This window comes from Parasteatoda tepidariorum, chromosome 6 (assembly GCF_982258835.1).
Source record: "Parasteatoda tepidariorum strain Cologne lab strain chromosome 6, Ptep-v5.0, whole genome shotgun sequence".
Lineage (NCBI taxonomy): Eukaryota > Metazoa > Arthropoda > Arachnida > Araneae > Theridiidae > Parasteatoda > Parasteatoda tepidariorum.
Genome location: NC_141760.1, coordinates 110,815,238 through 110,841,151, shown reverse-complemented (window position 1 = coordinate 110,841,151; position 25,914 = coordinate 110,815,238). Strand labels below are relative to the sequence as shown.

Genomic DNA, 25,914 nt, shown 5'->3' with positions numbered 1-25,914 from the left:
TGTCTTAAAGCGGACTTGTAGATTTTGGTATCACTGCCTACAATAAGCATCTGCTTGAAAGATATGCAGCGACATTTTTGAAATCCATCAAAGAGCAATCATGACTAATGTAAATGCTAATAAGAAGTCTGCACTCTCTCGTTCGCTAGGAAACACGACAGTTGATTGGTTGTGAAAAAATACAAGTAATGTTGCATTACTTACACATTACTTAGGTCTATATTTAAAAGCAAAAATCCTTTTTGTAAACAACTTACTAAAGTTTTCACACGTTTTAAATCAGATTTTGTAAAACAATTTTCTAAAATATAAATTAAAAATTGTATACTAGGCCTTAAAAATGTTTTTCTCAGAAGAAAAGAGAGGCACATTATTAAAAAATTGAGCTTTCATCTTGTTTAAAAATATATTTAACAACAATTAATTACCTGGTAGTAAAACGAATCGTGTTTTTTGCTGATATTAGTTCAGTTTTTTGAGTATTAGCCAACATGCTATCGATGATCGAGAAAATTGTCGAAATAGTCTCCTACAATAAAAAGAACAAAAATTAATGGGCGCCCTTTATATTTACTTTTAGCACACTTATTAAATAACAAATTACTATTTTAATGACAAAGATAATCCCTGTAGAAGTCAGTAAGAGCAAGGAAGTTATTAAAATCATCCATAACCATTAGTTAACATAAGAATACGCATACTGCAAAAGGAAATTTGGAACTTTTCCGTCAGCCGGGAGAAAATGTCTCCAATTGTGAACCAACCGTGAGCCAAGTCGCCAAGCGAATCGAATGACAAGACATATACAGAATAAAAGTTGTAAACATTCAACTGTTATAAACAAATATTTATTAATGGTAAGCAAAACAAGATCAACTATAAACAAAAATTAATGAATTGTAAACAAAACCGCAAATTTTTGAAAATAAAAATAATACATTTATTAAAACAAAAATTAAGATGGAAGAAAAAAAGGAAAACGGGCTTCCTTTTGAATAAATTCAGAGAATATTGCACTTGAGCAAACTAACATTCCCCTTATGGTTGTAAGAAATTTGGCGGAATTTTACATTATTTGGGGATTTTTTGCTTGAGCTCCGTTAACGGAAATTTTTTTAACCGAAAATTCTCTGTCAGAAATTCTCTTTTTCCTTATTTAAAATATAGAAAAAGTGAGTTCAGACAGACCGACAGTAAGCCATAAAGTTTCAAACACTGAAAAGAAAATTTCAAAACATACAAATGAAAATAAAATATGAGATGATAACTTAAGATTACACAAAGAAGAAGTTTTCTTCCAATAATTTGTTTGCATTTTAATAATTTGAAAGTATTTTGTTCAGCAATTGAAACTTCATGGTTTGCCTACTTTTTCTTTCCTTTAAATTAGTAATAAAGGAAAAAGAGAATTTGCTACGAATATTTTCTTCCGCGGAATAGCCTCCTCTTAAGTTTGAAACTCAAATAAAATAGTTACTAAACTCTTTCATTGCATTTGTCTATCAATTAAAAGTTTCCCATCAGCTCCCAGAATAGTTTCCCAAAATCTTATATATATTGTTTTAACTATACTTTATTTTGATATTAAAGAGCTAGTTATTCAGCTGCCCTTGCACTTTTAAAAATATCTGCTGATATTTAGATTTCACTTTCTTAACATAAATGAAGAAGGAACTTACTTGTGACTGAAGAACTTTATTCGATAATCTTGTGAGAATGCCAGTTAAAATATGCAGGTCAGTGACGCTCAGGTGAGCACCTTCTAATACTTTTTCAATGTCTTCCGTTGTCTGTGTTGCACTCTAAAAAATAACAAATTTTTTTCTTCATTATTCAATTACAATAGATCATCACATAGAATTTTAAACTAAACATTTTTTTCCACATTTTAATAGAGTCACCTTCATTTGGATCAACGTTACAAAGTTATATATATATATATATATATATATATATATATATATATATATATATATATATATATATATATATATACAGCGTGAAAGACCAGCTTAGACTGCTCATATACTGCAGAGTTCCTAACTTTTTTTAAAAAATTCTGAAACGATATTCTTAACTTTGTTGAATATTTTTACAGTTATAGTAAGAAAATGTAAGGCAAACAAATAAGTTTTCTTTTTCTAAAAATGATTATGCTTCCATGAATATTTAAGCTAGGTTTACGAAATTGGTCTCTTTGTATGTCAGTTTTACACAGGAATCTATTTTTTTTCCAGTTTTTTCTTTTTTCAATTTTTCTCCGAAAATAAAGTTTTAAAAAATTTTTCTAACCGTGAATATAATTGAGATAGATCAGATGTAACAAAAAAATTGCTTTTTGACAAAAATTTTATGCATGTTACATTATTTAGGGGGATGTTTCCATCAGCACTAGGAAGATGGACTCTCCTGAAAATAAGCAAGCAAGTAAAGACGTTTTTATTGAAAATAAATATTCTTCTCTAATATCTTCAATATAATATTTGGCTTAATTGGGAAAAGTATATTGAAATCACTACTAAGGGCTCTAAAAATGTCAGAACAATTTTTATTACCTAATTGCATTTCACCTTGAAAAATAACCTCTGATCACAAAACAGGTTTTATTCCCTCTAAAGTGATCACCGACATAAGTATTCATTAAGTGCAACTCCTTATTTTTTCACTTCATTTTCGACAAGGATCCCAAAATATATGTTCTGAGATTGGTCATTATGAAATTCACAACATTGTAGTGACACAAAAATAGATTCTGGAAAAAGCACATTCCATGTTCTTCCATGCATATTTTAAAGTCCTTGATTTTTAAAATCATTTGAGTCAGAAAAGCAAAGAAGGGATTAAAACATTATTATCAGGGTGCGTAACCAAATCTCTCTACAAAAAATAAGTTAAAATACTTTTTAATCACTCAAAAAATATTTTCAAGTACTATATTCGTTAACAAAATAATTTTCCAAGACTTTACATGATCATGATAAAATAACTAGTCTCTGACAAAGAACTCTTTTTTTTTTTGATTATGTTATCCACCGTAAAAAAAGATCGAGAGATTTTTCGGTTCGATTTCAGAGTGTGGAAAATGAAGTCTGACATTCAGAATATCTTGAGCAGAGTTGCACATGAGAGTGCAATAATCTCACTGAACCCTACTCAGTAGACGCACATGCGGACTCATTAGCGCTATCATATGGTTTGCGCTATCATACTTTTCGAACTGACTGTACGCCGAGATGGATTGTTGGTTGAATGAACTGTGAAAACTTAGAATAGAACAATGCGAAAACCCCGCTAATGCATGATAAAAAAAAATTTTAAAAAATGAATATTCTTCACCCGACTCATGTCATATTTACATTATAATCGATTACACCGACATCTGTGCTAACAATTTAGGGTGACAGGGACAATATAACACATTTTTTAAATATGTTAAATCAAAATTTTTTCGCATATGTATATGTTTTTAGAAAGTTTGACACCTGTCCAATAACTTGATATCAATATCAGAGTTCTTTAGTGAACCGAAAAAATATGAAAATTCATTAAAGTGTCCTCCAAATTACCACCTCAAATGCAGTACATATCAATAATTAGAAAGCAGAGGAGAGAAATGCCTTTAACCGAAATAGACAATGGTTCGCATTATGTGTAGTCCAAAATGAATATTCCTAACCCGACTCACGTTATATTTGCACTATTTTCGATTATAGCGTCACCTGTGCTAACAATCTAGGGTGACAGGGACAATATAACACATTTTTTAAATATGTTAAATTAAAATTTTTTCGCATATGTATATGTTTTTAGAAAGTTTGACACCTGTCCAATAACTTGATATCAATATCAGAGTTCTTTAGTGAACCGAAAAAATATGAAAATTCATTAAAGTGTCCTCCAAATTACCACCTCAAATGCAGTACATATCAATAATTAGAAAGCAGAGGAGAGAAATGCCTTTAACCGAAATAGACAATGGTTCGCATTATGTGTAGTCCAAAATGAATATTCCTAACCCGACTCACGTTATATTTGCACTATTTTCGATTATGGCGTCACCTGTGCTAACAATCTAGGGTGACAGGGACAATATAACACATTTTTTAAAGATGTTTAATCAACATCTTTTCGCATATGTATATGTTTTTAGAAAGTTTGACACCTATCCAATAACTTGATATTAATATCAAAGTTCTCTAGTGAACCGAAAAAATATGAAAATTCATTAAAGTGTCCTCCAAATTACCACCTCAAATGCAGTACATATCAATAATTAGAAAGCAGAGGAGAGAAATGCCTTTAACCGAAATAGACAATGGTTCGCATTATGTGTAGTCCAAAATGAATATTCCTAACCCGACTCACGTTATATTTGCACTATTTTCGATTATGGCGTCACCTGTGCTAACAATCTAGGGTGACAGGGACAATATAACACATTTTTTAAATATGTTAAATCAAAATTTTTTCGCATATGTATATGTTTTTAGAAAGTTTGACACCTGTCCAATAACTTGATATCAATATCAAAATTCTCTAGTGAACCGAAAAAATATGAAAATTCATTAAAGTGTCCTCCAAATTACCACCTCAAATGCAGTACATATCAATAATTAGAAAGCAGAGGAGAGAAATGCCTTTAACCGAAATAGACAATGGTTCGCATTATGTGTAGTCCAAAATGAATATTCCTAACCCGACTCACGTTATATTTGCACTATTTTCGATTATGGCGTCACCTGTGCTAACAATCTAGGGTGACAGGGACAATATAACACATTTTTTAAATATGTTAAATCAAAATTTTTTCGCATATGTATATGTTTTTAGAAAGTTTGACACCTGTCCAATAACTTGATATCAATATCAAAGTTCTCTAGTGAACCGAAAAAATATGAAAATTCATTAAAGTGTCCTCCAAATTACCACCTCAAATGCAGTACATATCAATAATTAGAAAGCAGAGGAGAGAAATGCCTTTAACCGAAATAGACAATGGTTCGCATTATGTGTAGTCCAAAATGAATATTCCTAACCCGACTCACGTTATATTTGCACTATTTTCGATTATGGCGTCACCTGTGCTAACAATCTAGGGTGACAGGGACAATATAACACATTTTTTAAATATGTTAAATCAAAATTTTTTCGCATATGTATATGTTTTTAGAAAGTTTGACACCTGTCCAATAACTTGATATCAATATCAAAGTTCTCTAGTGAACCGAAAAAATATGAAAATTCATTAAAGTGTCCTCCAAATTACCACCTCAAATGCAGTACATATCAATAATTAGAAAGCAGAGGAGAGAAATGCCTTTAACCGAAATAGACAATGGTTCGCATTATGTGTAGTCCAAAATGAATATTCCTAACCCGACTCACGTTATATTTGCACTATTTTCGATTATAGCGTCACCTGTGCTAACAATCTAGGGTGACAGGGACAATATAACACATTTTTTAAATATGTTAAATCAAAATTTTTTCGCATATGTATATGTTTTTAGAAAGTTTGACACCTGTCCAATAACTTGATATCAATATCAGAGTTCTTTAGTGAACCGAAAAAATATGAAAATTCATTAAAGTGTCCTCCAAATTACCACCTCAAATGCAGTACATATCAATAATTAGAAAGCAGAGGAGAGAAATGCCTTTAACCGAAATAGACAATGGTTCGCATTATGTGTAGTTCATGTGCGCAATATTTGCACTATTTTCGATTATAGCGTCATCTGTGCTAACAATCTAGGGTGACAGGGACAATATAACACATTTTTTAAATATGTTTAATCAACATCTTTTCGCATATGTATATGTTTTTAGAAAGTTTGACACCTGTCCAATAACTTGATATTAATATCAAAGTTCTCTAGTGAACCGAAAAAATATGAAAATTCATTAAAGTGTCCTCCAAATTACCACCTCAAATGCAGTACATATCAATAATTAGAAAGCAGAGGAGAGAAATGCCTTTAACCGAAATAGACAATGGTTCGCATTATGTGTAGTCCAAAATGAATATTCCTAACCCGACTCACGTTATATTTGCACTATTTTCGATTATAGCGTCACCTGTGCTAACAATCTAGGGTGACAGGGACAATATAACACATTTTTTAAATATGTTAAATTAAAATTTTTTCGCATATGTATATGTTTTTAGAAAGTTTGACACCTGTCCAATAACTTGATATCAATATCAGAGTTCTTTAGTGAACCGAAAAAATATGAAAATTCATTAAAGTGTCCTCCAAATTACCACCTCAAATGCAGTACATATCAATAATTAGAAAGCAGAGGAGAGAAATGCCTTTAACCGAAATAGACAATGGTTCGCATTATGTGTAGTCCAAAATGAATATTCCTAACCCGACTCACGTTATATTTGCACTATTTTCGATTATGGCGTCACCTGTGCTAACAATCTAGGGTGACAGGGACAATATAACACATTTTTTAAATATGTTAAATCAAAATTTTTTCGCATATGTATATGTTTTTAGAAAGTTTGACACCTGTCCAATAACTTGATATCAATATCAAAGTTCTCTAGTGAACCGAAAAAATATGAAAATTCATTAAAGTGTCCTCCAAATTACCACCTCAAATGCAGTACATATCAATAATTAGAAAGCAGAGGAGAGAAATGCCTTTTACCGAAATAGACAATGGTTCGCATTATGTGTAGTCCAAAATGAATAATCCTAACCCGACTCACGTTATATTTGCACTATTTTCGATTATAGCGTCACCTGTGCTAACAATCTAGGGTGACAGGGACAATATAACACATTTTTTAAATATGTTTAATCAACATCTTTTCGCATATGTATATGTTTTTAGAAAGTTTGACACCTATCCAATAACTTGATATTAATATCAAAGTTCTCTAGTGAACCGAAAAAATATGAAAAATCATTAAAGTGTCCTCCAAATTACCACCTCAAATGCAGTACATATCAATAATTAGAAAGCAGAGGAGAGAAATGCCTTTAACCGAAATAGACAATGGTTCGCATTATGTGTAGTTCATGTGCGCAATATTTGCACTATTTTCGATTATAGCGTCATCTGTGCTAACAATCTAGGGTGACAGGGACAATATAACACATTTTTTAAATATGTTTAATCAACATCTTTTCGCATATGTATATGTTTTTAGAAAGTTTGACACCTGTCCAATAACTTGATATTAATATCAAAGTTCTCTAGTGAACCGAAAAAATATGAAAATTCATTAAAGTGTCCTCCAAATTACCACCTCAAATGCAGTACATATCAATAATTAGAAAGCAGAGGAGAGAAATGCCTTTAACCGAAATAGACAATGGTTCGCATTATGTGTAGTCCAAAATGAATATTCCTAACCCGACTCACGTTATATTTGCACTATTTTCGATTATAGCGTCACCTGTGCTAACAATCTAGGGTGACAGGGACAATATAACACATTTTTTAAATATGTTAAATTAAAATTTTTTCGCATATGTATATGTTTTTAGAAAGTTTGACACCTGTCCAATAACTTGATATCAATATCAGAGTTCTTTAGTGAACCGAAAAAATATGAAAATTCATTAAAGTGTCCTCCAAATTACCACCTCAAATGCAGTACATATCAATAATTAGAAAGCAGAGGAGAGAAATGCCTTTAACCGAAATAGACAATGGTTCGCATTATGTGTAGTCCAAAATGAATATTCCTAACCCGACTCACGTTATATTTGCACTATTTTCGATTATGGCGTCACCTGTGCTAACAATCTAGGGTGACAGGGACAATATAACACATTTTTTAAATATGTTAAATCAAAATTTTTTCGCATATGTATATGTTTTTAGAAAGTTTGACACCTGTCCAATAACTTGATATCAATATCAAAGTTCTCTAGTGAACCGAAAAAATATGAAAATTCATTAAAGTGTCCTCCAAATTACCACCTCAAATGCAGTACATATCAATAATTAGAAAGCAGAGGAGAGAAATGCCTTTTACCGAAATAGACAATGGTTCGCATTATGTGTAGTCCAAAATGAATAATCCTAACCCGACTCACGTTATATTTGCACTATTTTCGATTATAGCGTCACCTGTGCTAACAATCTAGGGTGACAGGGACAATATAACACATTTTTTAAATATGTTTAATCAACATCTTTTCGCATATGTATATGTTTTTAGAAAGTTTGACACCTATCCAATAACTTGATATTAATATCAAAGTTCTCTAGTGAACCGAAAAAATATGAAAAATCATTAAAGTGTCCTCCAAATTACCACCTCAAATGCAGTACATATCAATAATTAGAAAGCAGAGGAGAGAAATACCTATAACCGAAATAGCTAATGGTTCACATAAAGTGTAGTCCAAAATGATGTTCTTAACCTGACTCACGTCATATTTGCATGATTATCGATTATAGCGACATATGTGCAAACAATCTAGGGTGACATGGATGATAATACATTAGCAAGCTACCTTTTTAAATAAACTGGTATAAAAGAATTTCAATACTTCCATTCTGGATTCTAACGATGACTAGTCATAGATTGGAAGTTTTTCAAGTTTGCACCGTTTCCCACTCACCTCTCTTTCCTCCTCTTCGTTACAATAGTTTCGACAAATTTTACTCTTTCCACATGGCAATACGTTTCCGTTAGAATATAGAATATACTTGCGTGGTAACCATGGTAACGGAAAGGGGGATACGGGGAAACTACGTAACCTTGAAATGCCTATCCTATTGATTGAGAATCCTAATGGGCATAATTTTTCTTCTTAATGTGTTATGAGAGTAATAAGAATATTTATTAAAGAAGGTCATTACAGAACACCTAGCGTAAATGTATGAAAGCTACGTGTTAAAAAATGACAACTTTTACTTCCTTCCCGGACTCCAGCTTGCTCTCATTGTCTTAAAAATTTTCAAATTCCATATTTTGTTTATAAAAATTAAAACTCACGTCTCGTATCTGCATAAGTTGAGAGGTGAGATTGCTGGGTTCCACATCACATTTTCCGGATTCCATTCCCCATCTTGCACCAGAGTAAAATGAACCAATGCACAACCGAGTGACAGCAAGGCCATCTATTGGGTCAAAACAGTATTAAACATTTCACATTAAAAACTAAATGCGTTATTATGCGTAATCACTGTTATTCTTCTCCATCAAATAAGTGTCCTCAGGCTAAGCTTACAATCTTTTCAGTAATTGTAAGCTTGAGCAATTTAAAAATATTGCTACCAATAATTTATCATTGATAAATGAGGACGCCATACCGCGGTAGACATTTTACGTCACAAATTCTCTTTTTCCTCCATAACTAATTTAAAATTATAAGTATAGAAAAAGTGAGTTCAGTCAAACTTAGAGTAAGCCATGAAATTTCAAATACCGAAAAGAAAATTTCAAAGTATCAAAATGAAACTAAATTATGAGAAGATAACTTAGGATTTCGAAATGGAGAAGTTTTCTTCCAATAATTTGTTTGCCCTTTGATATTTCAATATTTTTTTCCAACAATTGAAACTACATAGCTAAACTCTTGGTTAGTCTGAACTCACTTTTTCTTTCTTTTAAAATTTAAAATAGTATAATGAGGGTGCAGAAGAATTTGCGACAAAAAGTTTCTCTCTTCGTATGGCGTCCTCTTAAGTACTAACACTAATTTAATTCACATAAATTTGAATACATTTAATTTAGCTTGAATTGCAAACTAGCGATATCAGAAAGCAAATAAAACGAAACACGTTTTATCTTTGTTCATTTTTAAAACATTCAGTTTTCTCTAAACGGATCGACAAAACAATATGGATTGCAGGCTCCCCCCCCCTCCACAGAGATCCACAGATCTCAAATAACAGTAAAAGTTTACAGCTCTTTATTCAGATTTCAACCAATCTAGTCTTTTTTAATACATTATAAAAATATCAGTGAAAAAAAAAGAGATTTACATTTTTAAAATCACATTCAGAAGGATGAACTTTTTTTATATTTCCGATATGAAGAAACCTATAACAAGCCCGATGAAGATAATATACTGAGATCTCGAAAATTAAAGCAGAAGTACATGATTTTAATAGGTGGAAAACAAGATTTTTGGGATGAGATTCAAGGGTCACAGGTTCGAGTATTAAATTAATTTGTGTGTCCAAGATGAGGAGCAAAGAAACTAAGAACGAAATATTTAAAGTTATAGATAAGATAAAAAAAATATATCCTACAAAAACTAAACTAAAATAATCAACTGGAAATACATTTAGGCACCCAATTATGTTTTCAAAGTGATCCAACCAAACCTTCAAGCTGAAGTGGCTTTACCATAGCATAAAATATTTTATGTAAAAAGCAAATTGCTGGAAACGGATGTTGTTGTTGTTCATTTACGTCGCACTAGAGCTGCACAATGGGCTATTGGCGACGGTCTGGGAAGCATCCCGGAGGATGATCCGAAGACATGCCATCACAATTTTGATCCTCTGCTGAGGGGATGGCACCCCCGCTTTGTAACTCGACGACCCGCGCGTGAAGTCGAGCACTTTACGGTAGCACAGTTTAACGAGGACCAATACCGCACACCCTCGGTCCCTACGCAGACTGATCCAAGTGGTCACCCACCCGCACACTGTCCGTAGCCAGTGATGCTTGACTTCGGAACTATGTAGTAATAGTAGAACCCCTGAACTGCACAATAGGCGATTGGTGACGGTCTGGGAAAATATCCCCGGGGATGATATGCCATCACAATTTCGATCACCGGCAGAGAGGTTGGCTCCCCCACTTTAGCTGCTCAGTGACTTGTGAGTGAAGTGTAACACTTTAAGGTAGATCAGACAAAAGAAGATCGAAACCCAAAAGGTCTTCTTTTGTCTGTTTCGTTAGACGGGTTCCTTTCGCAAGCTGATCAACCCGCTCACTGACAGCTGCTTGATTTTGGTGATCTACTGGGAACCGTGTCTTATGATCAGTACGACTTTGAAACCAAACTGAGTCAGGACAGGAATTACAGGCACAGGCTCTTTGCAGCTCATGGTAATTTCCCGTTTATCGCCGCATGATGGGATTTCAGAAATGGTTTATTCAGGTCTGTGGCAGCAGAGGACGCCTGCCTTTAATCATCATGTAAATGGGGTGTCAGAAGACTGTCAGAATGACAACTTACTTTTAGATGAGCAGCTTTCTTCGGGGATGGCAATCTCTCCCCTATAGGCATAAGGCCACGAAATGTTTTTCGGAGGATCGAACATTACTTCCGAATAGCAGCCAACTGTAAAAGTGACAAAAATCTACATTCATTTTCATTAATTTTGGAACAGTTTCATATAGTTATTTTAGTTAGCATTACTTGGTACTTTAGGAACTGTTTAGAGAAGGAATTTCACAAGATTACTACATAAATGATATCACAATGATTTAAGCATGCTCATTGAATAAGAACGAATTTAGATTTTTTTCCCATATCAAATGCGTTAAAGTACACTCATGTCCATAAATTAAGGATAATTCAGAATCACACGGAAATCAAACTCTAAAATTAAAATTTCACCTGTAGAATTATCACACACATCCTGAAGAAGAATATGCAAATTACAGGAAACCACTAGATGACGCTGGTGGTATGTCACAATGACGAGAGTGTAAGAGAGGGGTAAATAAGGAATGGTGGCAAAGAAGTAAAATTGTTCACAAGCACTTTAAAAGCCTTTCAGTGCAATAACCGCATAGTTATGGCACAAAGGAAGCATTTGGATGATTTTTTACGTGGCAGAATCATCGGACGACTGGAATGTGGACGTACCCAGCTGGAAGTATCCGAGGAACTTGGAATCCCCCAGAGTGTCATCTCCAGGCTTTGGCAACGATTCCAAGATGATGGTAATCTGAGTAGACGTCACAGCACAGGTTGGCCCCGAGTTACAACGCCGAATGAAGACCGGTATTTGGCAGTTACTGCCAAAAGAAACAGACGGAGCACATCATCAGACCTGTCTCGTCAGCTCTCTTCAGCAACCGGTACGACAGTTTCAAGGCAGACCGTGTACAGATGCTTAGGGCACATTGGTCTATATGTTCGTAGGTCTGTCAGATGTGTTCCACTTACCGCAACTCACTATCACCTGCGATTAGCCTGGAGTAGAGAGCATGCATTGTGGACACCGCAACAGTCGTCTTGTGTGATGTTTTCCGACGAGTCCAGGTTTAGTTTGCAGTCTGATTCTCGCCGGACTTTCATATGGAGAGCGCCAGGTACCCGTTACCACCAAGACAACACCATTGAACGACACCGTTAAGGTGGTGCAGGATGGCTCGTTTGGGGATGAATTATTCTTGGTTCGAGAACTGATCTGCATGTTCAGAGTGTAACGATGACAGGCCACATCTATAGGGATGTCATTCTGGAACAACATGTACGTTTGTTTCGTGGCGCCATGGGTGCTGAATTTCTGTTTATGGACGACAACGCCCGTCCTCACCGTGCAAACATTGTAGACGAATGCCTTCAATCGGAGGATATCACCCGTATGGATTGGCCAGCATACTCACCGGACTTGAATCAAATAGAGCATGTGTAGGATATGCTTGGCGGACGAATTGCAGCCCGTGAACCCCTCCCACCTGTCTACCGGACTTTCGGAGGGCATTGCTTGATGAGTGGTGTAATATTCCCCAAGATCAGATTGATAATTTGATACTCAGCATGCCTAGGCGTTGTACAGCCTGTATTGCATCGTCCGGGAGACATACTTCGTATTAACCATCATACTAACCATGTTATACTGTTTTTTTTGTAAATAGGTTCCTTTTTGAAATTTGCTCCAGGTAGTAAAAACCGTAATTTTTATTAATTATGTCAAACATATAGCATCTTTTTTGCTCTTTACCTTTTGTTTAATACATAGACTTTACAAATAAGGCAAATTTGTTTGGCGTCTGTCTCTTTCTGTGCCTGAACTTCATTATCCTTAATTTATGGACATGAGTGTATTTATTGGTATATAATGTTATTTAGGTGCTTTCAAAAATCGAGAAAATAGATAAAAGCAGAATTTTTTATTATTAACATATGCCCTACAAAAATTTGATTTTACAAAGCAGCGTTTTAATAAAAGGATGGGTTTCAGCATGTTTTGATTTTGCAATGTTTTTAAAAAGCGGCTGGCTTTATAATTCAAGAATTTAATTAGTGGCCGTTGATATTGAATGAAATAGAACTAACGTGTGCTCCTCAGAACAATATCTTCTATCTTTCGATTCTCCATCCACTCCTCGTTACTGCTGCTGATGTTATCCAGGATATGATCTAGTTCCTCCTCATCTTCCATCAACTCCTCCTGATCTCGCTTCCTCGGATTCAACACTTGGCGGGAATAGACAAAGAAACTTACTTCGACTCCTTTCCTATTTCGAAACAAAGAGAGTTAGCATTGTCGTCACCATTCTTAACACAGTAAACTGATATCTGCTATAAGTCAAGTGTAAGGTGTTACTAGCCTTCCTCTATTATGATAAAATTTATTTATTTTGAAGGAAAAAACATTTATCTGCTGTATAAGTCTGCAAGAATATAACCTCATTTCCTTTTTATAAATTTAACCGTTTATTCTCATAATGTAATATATCGGCGATCACCGCCTAAAATATTTTCTTCTTAATAATATATATATATCAAATTTAAAAAAAATTTATACATCTCAAGAACTATTCAACAGAATTCGTTAAAAATTTTTAATGGATTCCGAGTGAAAATGTGTAAATACTAAGAAATTTTAAATACAGAATGCAGTATTTCTATAGAATAACTAATGGTCAGGGAATGAAATGGTTAAGACATAAGAGGTGATTTGAACGGTGACATTGGAGTGTAAAATAGTTCAATTTTTGAAAAGGGAGGGGAGGAATTATTGAAAAAGATTTACTTACGGTCTGATTTTAATATCTCTAACGTAGGTATTGGGTTTAGGTAAAAACCCAAAAAGAATGTTCTCCATTTCTAGTTCGTAATCTTGTTTTAATTTTTCTGAATTTTCTCCTCCTTTGAAGACTTGAGAGGAAAGAATTTTGCCCGTGTAAGTATTCACTGTTCTGCTCTCCGTGGTATTCACTTCTGAAAAATCAAATGTATCATTTTTCTCAGATTAGAGCTCTTACAGTTATAGGGCAAAATTAGGATATTTCTTAACCAGCCACTGTTAAAAACATGTGGTTGCTTTTTCAAAAATTTAAAAATATGAACTATTATTAAAAATAGAACGATATTACTCGCGATCGCAATGGCCTACACGTGGCGTAGAGCAGAACTCTCTACCTATGGCGACACTTCGCATGTTTTCACCATTAGCGTGTGGAGAGTCATAGAAGAAGGAAGTACGTCAGTTTCTGTTTCGATTTTCACATAGATTAAAATCTTTTAAATTATGGGAAACTATATGGGACTGAAAACTACATTAAATTTAGTTCTAAAAGAAATCATCATGAATGTTTAAAAAATATTTTTGTTAATTAAAACCGAAAAATATTAAGAAAAGGAAAAATATCGTAGTACATGCCTATACAACTGAAAAGAGGAAGAGAGGGAAGGGAGAAGGACCAAAGGCATGGAACCGGTCTTCTCCCCAGATGGCGATTTCGAGCGTTGTGATCGCCTATTAAGGTAAAGAATTTTTTAAGCATTTTTTTAAATTGGTAAAAGCTACAGGGTTCATTTCTAAAATGTAAGAAAAATTTCCTGATCTCTCCAAATAGGTTTATGTAAATGTTAGCATTGTATATTGGCGATCGAACTCTCTACCTATGGCAACACTTCGCTTGCTTTTACCATTAGAGTGTGGACAATCATAGGAAAAGGAAATACTCGTACATTAGTGACGTTTTGACTTTCAAACAGATTAAGTTAAGAAATTATATGGAACTCAAAATTGCATTAAACATAGTTTTTACAGAAAGCGTTGTGGAAATATGAAAAGACATTGAAAATGAACTTACTTTTGATGGTGAAAAGGTATTTATGGACAATGGATGGAACGTCTGTTTCGCACCAGAAGTACCCTTGCAATGTAAGGGGATTTATACCCTTTGAGGAAGAAGAGAGGGAATACATGTGATTGGAAAGAGAGGAGGCCGATCCGTTCCTCAGGAGGATATAGTCTTTGAACCAAAGGACACGGCTGTAGTTCTTGTGATTGGCATGACAGGTGAATACGGGCAGAGCAACCTGCATGCCCTGTGAGGAGACTATATAATGGGATGACACGGTCACTTCTGTGGCCCTCACTAAAAATGAACACCAGTCATTTATTAAAAGAAAAAATAATAAACTTCAATTTTTTTTAATGAACTGTTGAATGCTTTTTTTTTTTTTTGAAAGACATAATAATAATAAGAGCTAATAATATTTCTGAAATGGAGCATGAAAGGAAATAGCCTTGAACGCGTACGCCGAATTCACTATAATTTTAATGTTCATCATGGATTAATTGAGGCATAAAGAGAAAAATCCTGAAAATTTTATGTGTAAAAAATCGATATCAAGATATTAATTTATAAATCATACATGTTTCAGATTTAAAATTTCTTGAAATAAGATTTATAATAATTAAATTAATGAATTAAAAAATTTAGATTTCTTAAATTAAAATTTAAGAAAAATCTTAGTTCGTACAAGAATTGCGATATTAGATTTCATAATCACGTGACTAGGAATCGTGATATTGGATTTTAAAGTCACGCGAATAGAAATCGCGATATTGGATTTTAAAATCCCAAAGAATAGAATTCGCGATATTGGATTTTAAAATAATAGGATATCACATATAAATACGGTAATCGATGTTTGATATCTCAAACGCGTGAATACAAGTTGCAATATTGGGTTTTAAAAACGCGTGAATAAGAATTGTGACATCGGATTTTAGATTCGTGTCAATACGAATCGTGTTCTATACTGGAGGCGTCACTACTTCCAAAAAATGAATCAAGGGAAGGTATTACTTACCTTGCTGTGTTGTTCTGAATGATTAGAAGCAGTAAGACCAACCTTACTCTTTTGTTTGGCATACAATATATTTAACAATAAATATCTAAGTACGAATGAAGACCAAGCTAATTAACATTTTAGTGTAATTTAATAAGCATAACGATAAAAGATGAACAACAAAAGTAGATGAGTAACGAAAAAGAGAAAAGCTCCAAGCGCTTGTATCAAGTGACCGTTCACATTCAAACTGTTCATAAAAGTTATTGAGTCTTATTCGTATTCGCTAGGGGGCTCTCACATCTTTCTTTGTTGTTGTTGTTGTTAATTTACCTCGCACTAGAGCTGCACAATGGGCTATTGGCGACGGTGTGGGAAACATCCCGGAGGATGATCCGAAGACATGCCATCAAAATTTTGATCCTCTGCGGAGGGGATGGCACCCCCGCTTCGGTAGCCCGACGACCTGCGCGCGAAGTCGAGCACTTTACGGTAGCACAGTTTAACGAGGACCAATACCGCACACCCTCGGTCCCTACGCAGACTGATCCAAGTGGTCACCCACCCGCACACTGACCGCAGCCAGTGACGCTTGACTTCGGTGATCTGCTGGGAACCGTGTCTTAACGATCAGTCCACTGCGGGACCTGACATCTTTCGATGAGGCTGCAACAAATCGCGTTACAGGATTTTGAAGATTCGTTAATACGAATCGCGATATTGGATTTTAAAAACGCGTGGATACCAATCGCGATATTGGATTTTTAAATCGTATGAATACAAATCGCAACGTGTAAATCAGGTAAATACGGAAAATAATGTTTGGTATTTAAATCACGTCAATAAGCTGATTCCGGCGCAGTTTCAAATATTCAAAAAGGCGAAAATCTTCCAAGATCATATGTATGTAAACATCTCGTTAGCGGGATTAGCGAAAGTTTCAAAATTAAAATTTTGGATTTGTAGAATTCCGTAAAAACTTCATCGGATTAAAAATTTTTGATTAGCGAAAGTCCTAGAACCAATGGTCTTGTGAAACGCGGAATTCCACGATATTCCCAAAAAATTCATATGCATTGCTCTTAATTTTTCGACGACGTGGAAGGGTGATACGGAAAACCCGGAATTCCGGGATATACCTATATTATAATCCCCCCTGGTTTAAACCACAACCAAACTTTTCATTACTGTTTAAAACTAATTTGCAAGAGTTTCAAAGTGCCCCCCTTCGGTTTTCATGATGAAGTCAACTGATATTTTGTTACAAGAAGTTATTTACGGGTGAGTTCCTACCAACAGGCCTGACCTTTAAAAGTCGTACCTTAAAAGGAGTTGAGGGTTATTAATGGTCATTTTTATCACCCCTTAAATGAAAGAGGTTTGCCTTTTGATCAACATATGACCCTGTTGAGGTGTGAAAAGGAGCAGACAATAAAGGGGTGGAAGAATTTTCCTTCCTTTTGGACGTTTTATAAGGTTTTGCAGACACCGTTGTTTCAAAGTAACGAAAAATTCGTTTTATTCGAATTCAGTGAACAAGATGGTCATTTTTGTGTCAATAAATGCCTTCAGTCTTGGAGCAACTTTATGGATAACGTATAGTTTGTCTACGGTAAAAACGCCCCCCGCCACAAAATCTGCGGCCGTTTGCTGCTATCGAAACAAGAATGGCGCATTTTAGGAAGGGTAGCTTCTCTTTACTCTAAAGCTAACACAATAGACCGATAAAAAAGATTCCCTTTCTCTCGCCGACTCGAGTCAAAACCTGCCCCAAACAGTGACCCCACACTCCCACTGGAAATAGTTATACCTCGTTACCATAGTCACCCACCGCCACGGGTCCAGACGAATGGCTAGGGGAGTTCTTACTTTATACAAACTGTAAAACAACCTTTCACAATTGCGATTAAATAGTCAATACCTCAGAGTTTTTTCAAACTTTGGTGGCAAAGAAAAATATTTCATTGTAAATTTTGCTTAAAAGTTATTCTTTATCACCCTTGTGTTTGTGGTGTCTGCAAAAAATAGCACTGAATGACTATTGATAAATGATAGGATTTTGGATAGGATAAATGATAGGATAAATGATAACATGCAATCCTAACATTTCGAGATGTAGACCTTAAATATGCTTATTAATTACAGCAGATGATAGCTTAAATTACGAAATCAGACACAATTTGTTTTTGTAGTAACGTAGCTAGTTCTACTACTAATTATCAAATTTTGGGTATTTTGAAAATAAATACTATCATTTATTTAAATCCAAGTTCTTTTTGTTATTCTCTCGCTTTTTAAAAAAAAATTTGTGCACAAAGTGCTCAAGTTAAAACCAATATCACTCTTAATCACTTTTGGTCTTATGATCGAATTTTTACGAAACTGGTAACGATTAATATTAGTTCACCGAATCAGCACGGAACATACTATCTCTGAATAAACATACTTTTTTTCTACTGATTTGATTTTTTGATTACCGAAATATGGGCATATCTGGAAGATATGGTTCCTACAGTTTAGTCAGGAAAACAGTCGAAAATTTTATTTCCCTTTTTACGTATTTTGCCCTACCTTGCGAAAACTTTAATGAAATTTGTCGAATTTGTAAGATATACAAATTTTTGTATCATTTTAAGCTATGTAATTTTAAGTGACAAAATACGAAATTTGAAAGAAAATGATAGAATTTTTCTGGAAAATAAAGTTTTAAAATTATTTTACCGATTTCGCTCAAATTTTGAATTTTTCATTTACAATTGCATAGCTTGTAATCATTGAATTATTTGTATATGTTACGATGAAACCTTTTTCGGACCTTTATTAAATAAAATAATTAAAAAAACTATAAAATACTATTTTTACAATAAATTATTTTTTAATTAACGAATTTTATAATTACGTGCAAAAATGTTTTGATTCGCTTTAAAACTTTCCCACATATAGCGAAAAAAGCATTAAATGAATATAACATTAAAGGGTTCTAACTTTCGACTGCCCCTGCCAAAATTAACGGGACCATATTTTTCACATTGCGGCTGCTTCCCGTATTTTAATGCTATTTATTCTGCAAAAGAACGTTTTTGTGATCTTTTCTGTAACTCAGTGTTTCCCAAACTTATGACTTTTGTGTACCCTTTCTAAATTTTTCGCAACGCTGTGTAGGGTAAACCAACCAGTGAAGGAACATTTCATATATATTGATTAAAAATAAGAATTTGAAAGTTTTTCTTTAGATTGATTGGTAACAATAGCTTACTGCCAAACAATAGGAAGTCATCTAGCAATGCTTTGGATTACCTGGTCACATAGACTTCTGTGGAAAAAATTTTAAATTTATTATTATCTCTGCAACACCTTGTTTCTTTAAAAAAATTTTAAGGTGAGTGTTTGTATTTATATGTTTGAAATGGAATTAATTGCATGTAATAGTTTTATTTTTCTCACTGTGAAAATAAGAATTCAAAATATAGTTATTGAAGTTATGTTTTATTTTTTTTAAGCATCATAGCATAATCAAGTACTGAGATAAGGGGGTGTTTATTAACTGGATCACCAAACGATGAAAAACCAGTGCAGGAACAAGTGTTCCTTTACTGGGTTTTTTCTAAGTTAATGAAAAGGAAAGAAAAACTTTAATTTTCTTGTACCTTTAGTGATGTTGGATCAAAAGTATGTTAAAAATACAAAAAGCAACTTCTAACCAGTGAAGGAACAGGCATGTTCCTTTACTGGGTATAGATTTCCCAGTGAATGAACAGTATGTGCTAATATGTTGACACTTTACTTTTCAATTCATGATTACAAAAAAAAGTTAAAATTTGCCAAGTATTTGTATGTAATAATTTGAAGAATAGTCTTGTTTTTAGATATTTGTATGGCATATAAATTCATAAAAAACATTTAAAAATAACCAAAATTAAGTGTGCCTTTATAGGGAAATTTTGTGTTCCTTCACTGGTAAGAGCTGTTCCTTCACTTGGTCTTCTTACTACTTGTTATTTGAACCTCCAAAACTTTAAAACAATATTATGTAAGTTCTCAATTTTTTTTTTACATAATTTGCAATTAGTAGCAAATATGTTGACACTGTCATTTAACTAAAGTTACGAATTTTGAAATTAATATGATCTTTTAAAAGGCAAGCGAAGCTTAAGTATTCCTTCACTGGTTAGTTTACCCTACCACTAATAAAAAATGAATGTACTTTTAGCTGTAAAAAAATTGCACAAAAGTTACAAATCACAACTGGCTGTTGACACCACTAATTATTAACTGTTAACTCTGTAAAAAAATAGCCAATAGAAAAATACGTAATCGTAAATTTTTATGGCTGGCTTTGTTTTTAAACAAAATTTTTTGAAATTTTCGTTTGTTGCAAGATCTTTCACATAAGAACGCTTACCCCCGCTAAACTATTCTCGTACCACTGGGGGTACCCATACCACTTTTTGGGAAACACTGCTGTAACTTATAGTTAGCATTAATTAAATTGAGGTCACCCTTAAGATTGGCACTTTGTTTCCGATAATTCGAACAAAAGTTATTTTAAGTCATATCTTTTTATTTTTTATTTTATTTTGTGCCCAGTACCCCTTTTTTATTATTTGAATTAGTTGTAAAACAAACTTCACGCAAAACCAAATGAAGAATTATTATTATAAATTTCTGTAAGAATATTAATCTTTTCAGTATATAATCACATTAACAGAAACTCACCATATTCATAAAGCAGAAACAATATCCATGATTCTTTCAAAATAGTTTTCATTGCGAAGCTGGAAAATAAGGGGGGGAAATTAACATTGTTTACGAGGTTCTGACGCAATGTGATATGAACAATTCAAACCGATCAGTTCATTTTAATTAATATTTGAAGATGGCTTATTAATATTAATTGTCTGAGCTCTTTGTAAGAGTTTGGAGTTGATTATAAATAAATAATAACTACATAGATGATTATGACTAATAGGACTGGGCGATAAATCGATGCATCGCAAAATATCGATTCTATGCAACCATCGCCGATCCGATGTTTGGATAGGCAATTTTACGAACCATCGGAAATTGTGATTTACTGAGATGTGTACGATATTTCCCGATGTATTATTGACATCGATGTCTACACGCTCAATGTTGAGTATTGTTCCCGATAGTACATCAATGTCTGCAAGCTCCATCGAGCAGCATTTTGCTGTGTAAGTGTGCAGTGATAGCCGTATCGAAGTTTTAATATCATTTGGAACTGATAATAACTGCAGTGTATCTACCACTACAAAAATACAATTCCAATTCACTAGTATATAAGACATGTTAACTCGATTCTATGTTGGGATACCTTTTCATAGATGAAGGTTGACATAGTCGATATCTGCTCTCCCCACAATAGAAATATAAGAAGAGACTCAACAGAACACGTCGCATTTTCCATTGTTCGAATTGAAGAAAACATACATTATAATTATTTGAATTACTTAAAAGAAGTTGAAAGTATTCAAAAAACGAAAACTAGAAAATGGTAGTTAACGTAAAAAGGATTTGGATTATCGCATCAAAATGCAGAAATATAGAACTTTTTTGAAGACAACAACGATGTATGCAGACCAATAGTATTGATTGAAAAGCAAGTGAAGGAACCGTATAATGCGAACTCCAATTGAAATAGTAATCTGTTTAAATGAAATTGGAGAGCTATCTCTGAATGATTTCAAAACTATAAAAAGTTAATTTGGTTCATTCAGATGCTTAAAAAAAAGTTAATACTTAGACGTTCAGTCCCTATTTGACTTTTATTGATTATACCTATTGATTAGGGGAGAGTGGTGTCAATTGTAACATTTTTTGCTTAACTATTTTTAACTAACAAAAAATCCAATATATTATTAGTATTAATTGACAGACGAGTAAAGTAGACTATCCTCTACTAGAAAAAAAATTAAATACCTGATTTTAAATATTATTATATTAGTTATTAACAATTTTTGACAGTCGTGCACTTGTTACAATTGTCCCCACTTACGGGGTCAATTGTAACAGTTCATAAATTCAACTAAAACATAGTTAATTATACATATTATCATAGTTGTGATATATTTTTTTATTGATCAAAATAGTAGTGATATTTTAGGAGTAAAAATAATAATGAGCATTGACCTAAAGGGTGAAACTTTTAACTTTAAGGGGTTAAACATTTTAATTTATGCTGTGAAAGGTGACAAATAAAATAATGCACATGCAACATAATATAAATGCTATAGGAAACTATTGGTGGTTCTTAAAGAGTTAAGTAATGGTTTGTAAACATAAGATTATTTATTTTCAGCTGTTACAATCGTCCCTTTACTTATTGTTACAATTGTCCCCAAGACGCCATTTCAGCTTCATTTTTTAAAAACAATGCTAGTTAATTAACAAAACTAATCTTTTTTTTATTGAAATGTTAATTAAGGTGTCCACTTACATATTCGGTTACTAATTTTTATTTGTTTAAACAAAATTACTTTGTTACAATAAAATATTCTAATACCAAAAAAAGTACTTGCGTGACGTGAAAATATCTTTTGTGATGTAACTCTTTCAAAAGTACATAAAAATGGTTGCCCTCAGGGGTGTACATGTAGATTTGTTAAATACACCTTGTGCACCACCTAGGAACCAAATCTAGAACCCGACACTCGAAATTTTTGCTCTGTTACAATCGTACCCTGTTACAATTGACCCCACTCTCCCCTATTATTAATTATCAGGTGATACTATACAGCTTTATTGCTTTTACGCGACTGAACTAACTTTTATGCTTGTTTACGTTCGTATATCAACTGGTTAACATTGTAATGCAATACGTTAAAAATAAATACAATTAAAAAATCTTCTGAATAAAAACCCATTATATATATGTTCAAATATAAAAGAATTGCATATAAATTCGTGCGAAACATGTAAGTATTAAAAAACTACAGTGCGTCTAATAATTAGGTCTAATTACTGTCATATACTGATATAATACGTTTTATAATAAATGTTCTATATTTATATAATATATCGTCTAATTTATCCAATGGTTGAATTTATATTACATATCGTCTAATTTAACCAATTGATACACGAACGTAAACAAGTGCAAACCGGTTTCAGTCGCGTAAAAACAATAAAGCTGTAGACTATCACCCGATAATTTAGAATTTACATAGAATCTTTATAGTGCGCCTAATGATTTGGCCACGAACTGTAATTATTACTTTAATTAATAACCATTTTCTAAAGTAGGTTACAGATTAAAACAAAAGCAGGTTTACAACAAATTAATAAAGATAAAAAAAAAAGAAAAAAATTGTTAATTCCTTAACTGACACTATTGTAAAGAAGACTTACCTTGTCTTTCACACACTTTGTTTTAAGTTAAGTGAAATAGGAGGAAGAAGAACGGAAATCCGCCAACTGAATAAAAACTTAGTTTCCTGACGAAAATGCGCTGAACGCTGGTTATATAGAAACTGATATGCTTTAGTGTACCTTTTAGACCCTTTGCTACTCTTCATGGAAGGTAAATTCTAAATTTGACAATATATATATATATATATATATATATATATATATATATATATATATATATATATATATATATATATATATATATATATATATATATATATATATATATATATATATATATACAAGAAAACACTAAGAAAGTTAAGAAAAACAATAAGTTTCATTTATTGCGCTTAAGCTGCAAGTAAACAGCACTCATTAGATAAGTTCAAAATGAAGAATAAAACAAAGGAAAATTATAGACATATGAAAAAAAGGGGGGTGGGAAATAATAAGTAAAAAAAATAACAAACATTTCATTAAAAAAAAAAAAAAATTAAATGTTATTTAAAAAACTGGAAAAAAAAAGATATAATCTTTTCTTCAGCCCACACGATTATATCATTGATTCTGTTTTGCGGATATAATCGTGTGGGCTGAAGAAAAGATTATATCTTTTTTTTTTCCAGTTTTTTAAATAACATTTAATATTTTTTTTTTTTTTTTTTTTTTTAATAAAATGTTGTTTGTTATTTTTTTTACTTATTATTTCCCACCCCCCTTTTTTTCATATGTCTATAATTTTTCTTTGTTTTATTCTTCATTTTGAACTTTATATATATATATATATATATATATATATATATATATATATATATATATATATATATATATATATATATATATATATATATATATATATATATATATATATATATATATATATATATATATATATATATATATAATGTTATACCCGATTTGATATTAATTTATTCCTTGATATTATTATGTTTACTCGATATTTTAATATTTGCTGAGGATAGATTAGGAGAAACATCAATCGCAGTACCGCTTAAATGCATACCGGGCAGTGGCACTGAACCCCAAAAAAACATCAGTGTAGGGCAGAGGTCGCCAAAATGGTCTATATAGACCCCCAGGGGTCTATTTAACAAAAGCGGGGGTCGATCTGAGACGGGGGGGGGCGAATGGGGGTCGATCCGAATCAGAAGGGTCGATTGTGGGTTTAAAAAAGAAACAGTTCTCAATACGCAAATCACACATACCTAATTAAGTATGTAAAATTTGTGAATTTTTTTTTCATAATTGACTCAATATCAGTTTCTTTGTAAAACATAAATTAATAAACGTATATTTATTGGGGTGAAACAAGTATGTACGTTCCACCGCGCAGTGGCACGAACTCAGCGCAGTTTATAAGTCATATGCATACGTGCGCTTGTCCAAATGTCGCGTGTGATGAGCATTGACGTTACAAATGCAAATATCATACGCAGTTTCAGCTTATCTTTGCAAACTGTGTTGAATATTTGCAGTGTCATTATTAAAACTTTATTAGTTATTGTTTCGATAAAAGTTATTGTTTCGATAAAACCATTCGTTTGGTTTAGATATCAATTTTAATTATCCATGCACAAAAGTTTACGAAAATTACAAAATTGACCAATTTTGAACCCAATATAGCGAACCTTGCAAAAAAACACCAGGCACACCCATCTCATTGATCAAGAAGCAGTAAATCTTTAGTTACTTTACTTAGTATATCTACTTATGCATAATTACTTATCATTCAATAATAAGGTATTTAAATTTCAATGTTAATATATTTTTCATAAAACTATTGTTACATAATGTACTATTACTTTAATAAATGTTTAAAATCATAAAATAAATGTACAAACACAGTATCTAATAGTTTTATTTTAATTAACATAAAATTACTTTTGTGGGGGTCGATGGAGATTTCGAAAAATTATATAGGGGTCGATGATCAAAAAAGTTTTGCGACCCCATTTGCCCCTGGTGTAGGGTATACCGGGCAAATGCATACCGGCAGTGGCACTTAACTGGACCAAGTATATATTTCGGACACTCACCAAAGCGACTATGTGATTGTCAACATTCCCCGGTGGAAGGTAACAACCGCCAATTTCGGTCATTCACAGTAACATATAGACATAGCAAAGAAATTTTTCTATCTACGAAGAGAAAAATTTATCGTATTAATTGAAACTTTTTATCTAATTTATTTTATTAATTCAGCGTAAGTATGTGTCCCATTTTACTGGACAAAATCAAAAAAAGTTGTTAAACATATGAGACAGTTAAATTTTTGTTAATGATTCCGTTTACATGCGTAAAATTGTCTCCAATGTGTAAAATAGTCCTAAGAACCTCTTTCTTCAATCTAAATAAGAGTTTCAACTGCATAAAATTATTTTTTTCGTTTATTTATAATTACCAGTGTCTACCCACTTCTTCGTAAATGTCTTTTATTATTAAAAATATAGAATTAAAACACATTGATTATGACGTGATATAGCCAATTCAAGGGATAAAAACAAATATTTTATGTCACTAAAATCTTTGCCATGCTAGTTTT

General features: G+C 32.7%; 1 protein-coding gene across 1 annotated transcript in view; it reads right to left on the bottom strand.

Annotated features, from left to right (window-relative positions):
- The window catches only part of LOC107451885 (adhesion G protein-coupled receptor G6), a 47,345-nt gene extending 23,925 nt beyond the window's left edge, over window positions 1–23,420 (bottom strand). Inside the window, exons 1-9 of the mRNA XM_087166456.1 lie at window positions 23,349–23,420; window positions 20,697–20,755; window positions 14,993–15,280; window positions 13,931–14,114; window positions 13,227–13,408; window positions 11,172–11,276; window positions 8,972–9,096; window positions 1,680–1,802; window positions 429–529 (exon numbers count right to left, since the gene is read on the bottom strand). Coding sequence (XP_087022582.1) covers window positions 429–529; window positions 1,680–1,802; window positions 8,972–9,096; window positions 11,172–11,276; window positions 13,227–13,408; window positions 13,931–14,114; window positions 14,993–15,280; window positions 20,697–20,748 — 1,160 coding nt within the window. The 5' untranslated portion in view covers window positions 20,749–20,755; window positions 23,349–23,420. The remainder of the gene's footprint in view (window positions 1–428; window positions 530–1,679; window positions 1,803–8,971; window positions 9,097–11,171; window positions 11,277–13,226; window positions 13,409–13,930; window positions 14,115–14,992; window positions 15,281–20,696; window positions 20,756–23,348) is intronic.
- Between the last annotated feature and the right edge of the window lie 2,494 nt (window positions 23,421–25,914).